At 34.9% G+C, this 12,132-nt stretch overlaps 1 protein-coding gene across 4 annotated transcripts in view; it reads right to left on the bottom strand.

Moving 5' to 3' along the window:
• The window catches only part of SLC13A1 (solute carrier family 13 member 1), an 89,276-nt gene that overhangs the window by 33,498 nt on the left and 43,646 nt on the right, over positions 1 to 12,132 (bottom strand). Inside the window, exons 1-2 of one of the 4 annotated variants that reach the window (XM_016958088.1) lie at positions 1,457 to 1,591; positions 419 to 586 (exon numbers count right to left, since the gene is read on the bottom strand). The exons of the other annotated variants lie outside the window; for them this stretch is intronic. Coding sequence (XP_016813577.1) covers positions 419 to 586; positions 1,457 to 1,576 — 288 coding nt within the window. The 5' untranslated portion in view covers positions 1,577 to 1,591. Of the gene's footprint in view, positions 1 to 418; positions 587 to 1,456; positions 1,592 to 12,132 lie in introns of those variants that run through there. 4 annotated transcript variants of the gene reach the window in all.

Consider the following 12,132-nt stretch of genomic DNA (forward strand, 5'->3'; position numbering starts at 1 on the left):
TAATGGATGGTTCCCAGGGGATATTACTCCTGAAGTGGAATGTTTTCAACACCATATACCTCAGCATTGAGAGATAAGTCAGTGTCCTCTTTGCTCCCACTGTCTATTCCAGAACATTAATCCTCCACTCACACAAAAAATAAATCCATTTTTTTTAAGGATCATGTAACTTGGATATCTCTTTCTCTCCCCATTCCTTTGACCATTATATTTTGATCTCCTGGTCACCCACTGTCATTTAAGATAACATTTGCACTCAGCACATAATCATCTTCCTTAGTCCAAATCTTGTCAGTGACTGAATGACTACACTATGTTCATGAATAGCCCTTCAAATATCCTGGCCTCACAGATTTTTTATCTCATTTCCAACGATTTTCAGTTCTCCACCTCAGTCACCCCACCCCCATAGTTACACCTTGGACAATGGCACATCCTGAAATGGTTTCACTTGGGGAATCACTAGTCCAAATGTAAGTGTTTTATTTAAGAGATGACTTTCTAGGGTGTAAGCCAAAAGCAACTTCATTCTTTTTCTCACCCATGACCCTGTAAACACCCTTTGTTGGTTTGATTCTTCCTGTTCCTGTGGCGAAATTCAAAGAAGAACCAATAACTTTTCCGGTCATTTCATTTAATGAATGGTTTTTCAGTTATGTTTAGTCAGGAGAATAGCTTCATTTCAGTAGTTAAACAGTGCCCTATTTAATAAGAAAAATCCCAATTTTAAAACTTAAGCATTCTCTTATCCCCTAGATCAGGCCTGCTTGAAAACCCATAGCTGGAAGGAGGTTTGTGAGTTTGACTTTCTCTTTCTCTCCTAGTTCCAATTCTTCTCACCACTTGCTACACTCAGTTTTTAAACCTTCAACATTTGGAATGTCAAGAGAAGAACAGGATCAGGAGAGGAGTGGTAAGGATTAGGAGAAGTCTTATTTGACTGTGTATTAATTTTAAAATGGTATTAGTACTTTCCAGGCATGGTGAATTTTTGAAATGACTCCATCTGGTGGGCAATTTTATGAGATTTTATGAGACTCCTATTATCCAAATAAGAACATCAGATTGTTGTTCTTTCTATGTAGGTAACACACATCTTCTGCCTGGTGACGTATGACACACTCATGGTGTCTGCATGTGATAGTCTACCTGGTCTCTTTATGTTGAAATCCACTTATGCTGTCAAAAATCCCTTCTGGAGGAAGTTGCCTTTCAAATGATCCCACATGACACTCCTCCCACATGTTTCCTACATATGGTCCAAGGGAAACAGTCACCTCTGTCCTGTTGTCAGTGACAGTGCAGCTGAAACTTGATTAGGTAAAGAAATTCAGCCACAAGTTTTTACTTTATAATTTTTCAAGAATGTGTCAAACACTAATCCGTTGACTTTTTCTAAGTCTAGGGTGGTAGATAGCAAGTTCTCCAAGTAGTAGTTTCTTAACATCTATCTCACCTTGTTAAGTAGGAGACTCTTCCCTTCTTTCGACTGTGATGGTACAAGTGGCAGGGGGTTGGGGCACTGGGGAAATACTCCAACTTTCTCCATAAGCAGACTATCTCTCAGCCTTCTCATTTTAAACACTAAGTTTAAGAGTCTAAAACTGTTTTTTGGTCACCTCACTTGCAAGTACTGTGGAAATGAAATGCAAAAATACCTAAGTGTGTGCTTGATATTATAGTTACTCAGGGGTAGAAAGAGTATCATTTTACCATCCTAGTTATCAAGAAATTGGCACAGTTATCACAGTTTCTTCTTCCAACTTTGCTGTTGAATTAATTCTATCTCTACAGTCCTTCAACTGCACTGGCAAATCTAAGTCAATAAAGTATGTAGTTATGCCCAGTTATGGTCCTCTCCTTTCTTTACTTCCATCCTTATTCAGTTTAGATTCCATGGTACACCATTTCAATAAATTTTCTTAAAAAAACTCCAAACTCTCTTTCTTGTCTTTTCTTGAATGGTAGTTCTTTATGAAAATTCCAACTGATTTATAAACCCAACCATTCTCTCTCTCCATGTCATGTCTGCTTCTGAGTAGCCAGCTACTGTTGTTAAAAATTACATGCACAGTAGAGCAGATGGGATCATTCATGATCACAAACATCCAATGCTGTAATGATGTTGCTCCTCTACCCTACTGTGTTTGCATAACCAAATTACTCTACCTGTTTCCACAAGGAAATATAAAACCTTCTTTATTATCTCTATACATCCCTCTTAATGGTCCTTCTCAGTCTTTGCAAGTAGCTTTGCCTCCTGCTTCACAGAGAAAATAGAAGCCAGCAGACAATGGTATCACTGTGAAATGTAGAAACCTACTTGCATTTGCCCCATCTTCCTGTTCTCTACATAATTAATAGAGTCAATGTTTCTCCTCCAACTTCTTGTTTCTGGACCACAGTCTCTCAGATTTTCTCAGAAACCTTCCACTACAGACTATTGGAATTTTCATCAACATTTAATTATTTTTGAGCCATCCTTACAGAAGAAAAACAAGAAAGACTTCTTAACCCTCCTTTCAAGTAAACTATTGTCCTAACTCCATTTTCACAGCCAAACTACTCGAAAGAGTTGTTTACATTCACTGACTTCATTTTCTTAAACACTTCCATCTTGCTTGTCTCCTCATTCCACCCACAATGCACTTCCTGTGATTATCAGTAATCCCCTCAGTGCTAAGTTCAATAGGAACCTTTCAATCTCAACTTTGTAGTCCCCTTAGCAAGCATCTAAAAGAGTTTATCTCTTCTTTTTACTGAAAAAACTCTGCTTTGGGTTTCTGTGATATCTCACTCTTTGGATTTTTCTATCTCTGCCTGTTTTTCTGTCTCCCTTGCCAGTTATTTTGCCTTCCATCCTTCCTTAAAACTGGAATTTCTTTAAGCTGTCACAGGCCCTTGTCTCTCCTCACTCTAATGTTTCTCCTTTAAAAATATCTTATTTTTATTGATTTAATGACTATTTTTATGCCAGATCACCAAACTTCTGTCTTCAGCCAGGCTCCTCCATCTAGACCCATGTATCCAATTGCCTGTTCAACATAATTTGAGGGCCAGGCACAGTGGCTCATTCCTGGAATCTCAGCACTTTGGGAAGCCGAGGCAGGTGGATCACTTGAGGTCAGGAATTCTAGACCAGCCTGGCCAACATGGTGAAACCCTGTCTCTACTAAAAATACAAAAATTAACCATGCTTGGTTGCAGGCACCTGTAATCCCCACTACTTGGGAGGCTGAGGAAGGAGAATTTCTTGAACCTGGGAGGCAGAGGTTGCAGTGAGTGAAGATTGCATCACTGCACTCCACACTCCAGCCTGAGCAATACAGCAAGACCCGTCTCAAAACAAAACAAAACTATATATATATATTTGAATATATGTGTGTGTGTGTGTGTGTATGTGTATATATATATATATATATAATATCTTCAATAAAACTCCAATCTGAAAATGTTCAGGACCAAGACTATTACTTCTTTTGTCAAACCTAGTTTGTCAGGATCACTTATATAAGCTGATGTCATCACCATCACTATAACAACAAACACTTATAGTGTCCTTAGCATGTAATAAGCACTGTCCAAGTTAAAATCAATTAAATGTTTTAATTCATTTAAGTCTTACAATACAATGAGGTGGGTACAATTATGATGTCATTTTATAAATAAAAGACATAGAGAAGTTAAGTGAATTGTTCGAGGTCCCAGAGCCTGAAAATGACAGACTTGGGTTTTGAAACCATGCAGTCTTGCTTTAGGGCTCATACTCTCAGCCACTTTGCTGTAATGTATTGCTTGTCCTCCTCAAAAACATTATCTTCCTCATCCCATCAAATTCTGTCAATTGTATCTACTGAAATACGCCTGGACTCTGTTCAATTTTCTCCATCTCCACTGTTGTCACCCTGGTCTCAGTCAACATTATCTCTGGCCTAGGTTAATGAAATAGTGTGTTTATGGATCTTCTTGCATCAACTCTTGCCTGTTACAGACTCATTCTACAGACTACAGCCTACAAAATCTTTGTAATCTAAAAGATTACAAAAATCTAAATGTAGTTAAGGAATATATAAACACTTATTATCTTTTGTCTTCTTGTGTTTGTGTATTTCTTAAATACATTTGTACATATTTTTTAGGCTGCTGTGTATAGGAGAGTTCTGAAATAGGCAAGAATTAATGCAAGCACAACCATAAAAGGATTGTTGCAGTAACTCAGGCCACATTTTCTTTATCCATTCATCATCTATCAAGGGACACTTAAGTTGTTCCCATATCTTGGCTATTGTGAATAATGCTGCAATGAATATGGGGAAGCAGATATATCTTTGACATACTGATTTCATTTTGGGGGTACATATATCCAGAAGTGAGTTTGCTGGATCACATGGTACTGCTATTTTTTTTCTAATTTTTTAAGGAATCTCTATATTGTTTTCCATAATGGTTGCACCAATTTACATTGCTAGTAACATTGTACAAGGGTTCTCCCTTCTCCAGGATGAACAGAAGAAATGCCATCTTCCATACAGATAAACATGCTATTTGAGACATTATTAAAATATCTTTTTGAAAAGTTGTGATAAGGAAAAAATTACTACTCACTAAAAGTCATCATAGATATGAAAATGGCATTTAGCATGGCAGGGTCAGGTGCATTGGACTGTAATTTACCTTTTACTTTCTAATTAACTTTAAGGTCAGCCCACAAAGGAGTCTACGCTTCACCCAAAATAAACTAATTTACAAACGTCTCCCTTTCCCTTATATTTTATACATAGAAATCATTTGTATTTTCTATATGATAAAACATTCCATTGAAATTTGACACAAAATAAGTGGTATGTAAATAAGATAGGGAAATAAGTTTAAAAATTCTTATGAGTCATACAAAGTGGCAATTGAAATTTGAGGCTTAACATTAAATATTTTACTATAGGAAAGACTTCAAACACAAACCAGAAAGTGATGCATAATTTGAATATTATTAAATTGATAATAAGAATGGAAACTTAAAATATGCAATGTTTATATGATTTCTCTTTGCCACCTTAAAACTTTCAAAAATATAAATAAAGAAAAATTGGATTTCATATAAAAGCTTAACTGTAAATATATGCATATATATAGAATTATTAAAAGACGTTGGATGATATAAAACAAAAAAATCAAAACAGAAACAGGTTAATATGTTTGCCATGCTTTATGCCTTACGAATTAACCACACATTTTTTATTAATAAGGACTTTTAAAATATACATTATTGCTACTGCACATGAGCTGATGTTTATGCAAATATCATCAACAATTTATAAAGGCATTAAAATTCAGGGTAAAAATTCTACAGTAAATGCTAACACTAATATATCATAATGCAAATTAAAGGTTAAGAGGAGGAGTTTTTGAAGTGGAATGGTGAATGCACCATTTTTTAAATCTAGCCAGTAAACATGAGCTCCATGCATTCAGATTTATCATTATTTTTACCGAGTGCTTGTGTTCGCTGGGCTGAACACAGAAGAGATGATACTGAAGTAAAGGGTAAAGCATGAGGACTAGAGGGACAGTAGTAGAGGGCACTGAGCTGAAAAATAGGGCTCTTAAGAAAGCCTGATATGAGCCACTAAATGAGCCAACTAGTGGTACAGAAATTATACAAAGGGGGCAGATATCACAGCAGATTAATCTTTAGTCTTCTGCCTAGATAGTAGTTTCAGCCTGTGGCCACAGGACATTGTCACAGGTATATTATGAATGGAAAAGTACTTGTGTTATATAAGGATATTTATGTGAAATGAAAAGTACAAAATGATGTAAAATTTTAAAACAAAAAATATTTCTACATATACACATGTGCCTGAAATGAAACATATATATATGTGGCTGAAATGAAATATATCAAAATATTAAGGATAGTTATTTCTTAATCATGAGCTTAGTGGTATCTTCCACCTTCTTGATACTTTTTGTAACTTTTATTGCCAGAAATAAGTTTTTTTAACATATAAAGGAATTATAGACTATTAGGGCAGACAGGTAGTTAGAGATTATATGGTGTAAAGACCTAATATTTCAGAAGTGCAAAATGAGTCTCAAGTGTGACCCAGCTGATTACTACAGACTTGAAAGCAGAATCCATGTCTGTGAGTTCTCTCTCAGTGAATTTCCCCTGTACCAACTTGCCTTCCAGAATACTTTACTTCTATGAATTTTTAAAACTACATTTGAGTTCCATTTCATACTGCTTTTACCACAATGGTAACCTATTGTGTTTTTATTCAATCCCTTCTGTCTACCATACATGTGGAGTATGCCTTCCACATCTTCTTCCAAGTAACTGAAAAATTTCCTATGAGGACATGACCGAATGCAGAATCCAATGACATCATCACAATGGACCTGTCACAACAGAAATCCTGCAGGTCCAGATGTAACTCACTATTGCCACCTGGTGGCAACGATTGCAGATTTCTTTCACAGCTTCCTTTACTGAATACGTATACTTTGTATCATCCTCCAATTATGGCTCTGTCATAATGTTGCTTATAGTACAGACTTCACATTTTCAATATGTTGCCTAGAGCTCTATTAACAGCTAGAAATATGATATACATTACTTTTCCTGCCCCTTCTCTAAGTTAGAATATGTCTTTTCCCTCTTTTACTTGCTTATTTTTTTAAGTACCTACTACTGAATCAGTCCCAAATATTCCCTGGTTGCTTAAACATTCTCTCAGAACAATCAAGTGATAGGATACCTAATTCACATCAATATTCTACCAATTTTATTGTCTTGATGACATCTCTTTCAGGGCCTCCTTTCCTGTCCCAAACCTAGTTATTTTTTCTCTAGAACTGCAAAGAGCTATCTAGACTTAAGTCTACCCTCTTATTTCATCAAAAGTCTGACTGGATATTGACTCTAGGTTGGAAATAAATGTTACTTAGAATTTTGAAGGCAGTTTTTCTGCTGTCTCTGAGTAGTGCTGCTGGGGAGAAGTATTCAGTCATTCATATTTCTGATCCTTTGTAAGGAATTAGTGTTTCTTCCTTTTTGAGAGCTTTTAGGGTCATCTTATAGTATTCTGAAATCTCAAAGATTTTAAAACAGACCTGCCCTGTGTGGGTCTGCTTCATTCATTTTGATGACATTTAGTGAGTCCTTTAATCATAAAACTTGTACTCTTCCATTGTAGAAACTTTCTTGAATTTTTAATATACTCTTCTCTTTTTTCCTATTCTTTTTTGGAAACTCCTCTTATTTCCTGTTTATTCTGTTTCTTTCTGTTTTGTCTACTGAATTTTCCATTTATGCTTTTATATCTCTATATTTTACATTTATACTTTATATTTACATATTTTATATTTTTGCCTTCTTGATTCTCTTTTATAGAATACTATTTGTATTTGTATTTCATAAATACAAGTAATATATTTGTTTACCTCTGATTATATTAATGATATTTTCTTTTTTATAGTCTCTTCTTCTTGCATAGTCTCTGTTTCCCACAAATTGCTCTTTTTTCTTTTTATTTATTTGGCAATCTCTCTTTCATAATTGAGGCTTTCATCAGATATCCAGGAATTTTTGGTTGTCTGCTCACATTTCAGGCGGTGAATATTTGTGTAGAAGCTCTGCACTCGTATTTTGGGATTTGTTGTTGCCTGTAAGCTTCACTGTAATGTCATCTGACTTGGCCTTTTTTTGAGAAAATTCTAAGGTCAATGTTTTCATCTCTCTTAATGCTGATTGTGTTCTCCAAGGAAGCATCATCTGGCCTTCTGCCTGCTGACACCCGAAAGGCATAGACTTGGCTCCTGGACCAGTGTAGGTAGAAGGCCGGGTTCTCCATTTTCAACTTGTAAGCTATCACTCAGTACCCCTGTTTTCCTTGTGACACCCTCCCCCAGCCCAGAACTGGATCTGGTTCTCCTTATCCCGTTTTACCTTGTCTGAAGATCATATTTCTGTTTGGTGGATTAGAAGCTGTTGCATCCATGTGGATTTGAGGAAGAAAGTAGAAGATTTAACTGCTTCACAAGCAATTTTTTCTTCCTCCTGCTTTTCAACATTTTAAAAATGTTGAAGCCTGCTGCTATGGAAATTGAATTGTTTATTGGCTTTTTTCGTTACCGATTTAGGATTCAGCTTCCATGGGATTACTGGGGATAATGGGGTTATTTTCCACTCATCTTTTTACTTTCCAGCTTCCAAAATGATTTTGCTGTCACGTCTTCTCTTGATGTTTATATAATTTGGATTATATTTGAAAGTCTATTTGTTCTTGTTTTAATGAAGACTTAGAACAGTGGTAACAAATGGGCCTATTTAACCTGCCATCTTAATGGAAGATGCAATATTTATCTTTTTACATTTAAAAATTAAAGAAATAAATATTTACTAATAATTAATGCCCACTTTTGACCTTGGTGCTTTCGTGGTCCATATGTTGGTAGATGATGTAACTAAAAAGGGAACAGGAGAGTGGAAGTTCCATAGTGCACAGAGGAATTGAGACAGTGGGAACCTGTCCTTTTGGTCTGCATGTTGAGTTTAAAGATCCTCAGTTAAGTTAATAACAGATTATGTTATTTAATTAAACCAGCCTTCCTACAGCGTTCTAATGGTTTAAAATGTCTATAAGAAGATTATTTCTGTAAAGAAATTTTTTTTATAATGGATTCTTTATTAGACGAAGCTCTGATCACCATAGTTGATCCCTTTGGTTTTCCCATCCTTTTTCTTCTCCATGCCTTCTCTTTGGCCCTATCAGGTGCTCAAGTCCTTCTAGACCTTCTCAAGGCCTCATTCTTTACCAGGGCAAACCTATCCCTTCGGATGAATCACTGACAACTCTCCTGCTGTGCCTTCAACATCCCAGCAGGCTTATCATTTTGCTGTTCCCATCTTTACGGACCCTGAACTTCAGCTTAATATGAAAATCAACTTCTATGCTCTCTTGGATGCCACTGGAGAAAATCCCTTGGCTAAGCTCGCTGGTGCTGTGAGAAATCCACAACCTCTGACCTCAGATGGGCCTCAGTATCACTCTGCAATGTTTTCCTGTGTTTCTGCTTTCTTACAAGGGATACCTAATCTCTCCCCACATCCTTCTGTAAAGAAATTATTGAATGAAAGTACTAGATAAGTGAATAGCAAGAAATTGTAGGAGAGGATCTTCCCCTTACAGCTGGTATGAACTCTTCATGAAGATCTAGTGAAAATATAATCAGTAATAACCTGAAGAATTCAGAGGAGTTGGTAGTAAAATTGAAGTTATCGGTAAGACTCTTTGAAATAGAATTTTTATCCATCATAGTTAATAAAGAACTATTACATATTGTGAATTTGGATATGTTTATAAAGTAATAAACATTTATTGTGTGTGATGAATAAAGAGATGTTTAAAATGTAGCATTAAGGACATGAGGCCTCTTTATAAATGAACTCTATTTTTCAGAAATGTTAAAAGTCATGATTAAATCCAATATTTACTTAAAAAATTTTATTGCCCTAAATGTTAACTATTTAGAAGCTTCCCTTGTACTTTCTTAGGAAAAAGCATATGTGTATGTGTGTTTGTGTGTGTGTGCCACTGAGAAAAACCTTGCTCTTTCTAGTTGTAAAAATGACTGAAACAAAATATAATAACATAGCATATTTGTCTATCCAGCAGCATGACAAATCAGATTCCCATGCTAAATGAGATGCTATTTAAAATATTAAAAACAATCTTTTAAAGTGCAACAATCATTTTAAAGCTGGATTTAAAATAGGATTTCAGATTTCAGTTTATCATGTTGCAAGGAGAGCTTGGTATAAAAGATATTGCTCCAGGCCAAATGTGTGTGGGGAATCATACAAGAAAATACACATAAAGCTGGTATCCTCTGCAGAAGTAGAAAGAAAATATCATGCTGACTTAAGGGAAAACAATATCCCCTAAAAATTCCTAACCATGAGCATTTTTTCTTAAAGCACTAATTTATGTTATGTGTGTGTTAAAGAGAAATAGCAATATAATTGAAAACTCTTACAAGAAGCTGCAACATAGGACTTAAAGAATTTCTATAGTAACTAAAAAAAAATTTCAATGTTTAAAAGTACTGAACATGCAAGAAAATAATTCAACAAAATGAGAACCAGCAATAAATAAATAAAAACTAAATCAAAGAAAGAGACCCACAAGGACCTCAGAGGTGTTGGACACAGACACAAAATATAATTACATTTACATATGATTAATAAAATTAGAGAAGCAATTGAAAATATGAAAAAGATTATAAAAGTTACAGGCAAATCTTAAGACAAATAGAGTTTACATAAATTAAATTTAAATAACAATTTAAAAGCTGAGTAAATAGGTCAAAATAGACATAGCTAAAGAGAAAATTAACTAGCTGGAATATAAATCAGAAGTTACTACTCATAAAAATAGGTGTTAAATAGCTTAGAAACCACAGTGAGAAAGTGCAGAATGTTTAATTGGAGACTCAGAGGGAGAGAATACAGAGAACTAGGATGAGGCAATTGAATATTGAGAAATAACACCTGATAATTTGCAAGAATTGTTGGAAAAGATCAATACACAGATTCAGGAGAAATATGCACTTAGGCATAGCAAAGTAAAATTCTATCACACACACACACATATACACACACATCATTAAAGCAACCAAAGAGAAAAGATTGCCTGCAAAGGAATAATAATTTGACTGATAGCTAGCTGTCTTTTAAATAGAAAAAAAGAAAGCCAAAAGGCAGTAGAAATATATAAATATATTTCAATGTGCAAAATAAAAAATAATAACCTATCTAGCCCACTATAACTATAAAAACATGTTTCAAGAATTATAGAAGTCTATCAAACAAAAACTGTGAATTTAACACCAAAGTCACTCTCTGAAGTACATTCAAAATATATATTCAAGAAGAAGGACCATGACCCCAGATAGGGGGTCTGAGAAGCAAAATACAATGATGAACAAAGATATTAATAAATATGAACATAACTCTACAGAGCACTGATTTTAAAAAATAATACAATTATGTAATTTATGGAGGAGTAATAGACTAGAACTAAAAAATTGGAAAATAGCATGTAAATAGAAAGCGATGGTCTAAGTTAAAATATCCTAGGCTCTTTATACTGTTCAGGAGAAAAAAAAATGGATTATCTTTAAATTTTTATATATTAAGTAGACATGATATTAATGACTGAATTATGTCTCTCAATATTCGTATGTTGAAGCTCTAACACTCAAAGTGACTCTGTGTGGAAAAGGGCCTTTACAAAGGTAATTAAGTTTAAACAAACAAGGGTGCCTAATCCAATAGGACTGATGTCCTTATAAAAAGAGCAAAAGGGACCAGAAATCTCTCTTTCTACTGCATGTGCACAGAGAAAACATCACGTGAGGATGCAATGAGAAGGTAGCCTTGTACAAGCCAGAAAGAGAGGTCTCACTAGAAACCGACCCAGATAACACCTTGATCTTGAACTTGGCTAGCCTCCAAAACTGGGAGAAAATATAACAGATTTGTATTGTTTAAGACACAGTTCTGTACTATTTTGTTATGGCAATCCTTGCTGTCTAATAATATAGAAAATGATTGGACAATTAAAATAGACACAAAGTATAGAATAGACCACCCCTACAAGTGTGTGTGTAGCATGAAATAAAAGAAAATAACCGCATAGGAACGCAGGAAGAAAAGATGGAAAGAATATTTGGAAAAAATAAAAAGCTGGCAGTAGAAATTATTCTAAATGTATAATGTCACAAATAATTTAAACGGATAAAACATGTCGGGTAGAGGTAAAACTTTTCAAACATAATAAAAGAGATACACCTAAAATATAAGGACACAGAAATATTGAAAGTGAAAGGATAGAGGAAATGCCAGGTAAATACTAGCTTTATAAAAGCTGGTAGTGTCATGAAGTGTTGAAAGTGAAAGGATAGAGGAAATGCCAGGTAAATACTAGCCTTATAAAAGCTGGTAGTGTCATGCCTGTAATCCCAGCACTTTGGGAGGCCGAGGTGGGCGAATTATGAGGTCAGGAGTTCGAGACTAGCCTGGCCAACATAGTGAAATCCCTTCTTTACTAAAAATACAAAAAATTAGCT

This window comes from Pan troglodytes, chromosome 6, assembly GCF_028858775.2.
Source record: "Pan troglodytes isolate AG18354 chromosome 6, NHGRI_mPanTro3-v2.0_pri, whole genome shotgun sequence".
NCBI classification, from domain to species: domain Eukaryota; kingdom Metazoa; phylum Chordata; class Mammalia; order Primates; family Hominidae; genus Pan; species Pan troglodytes.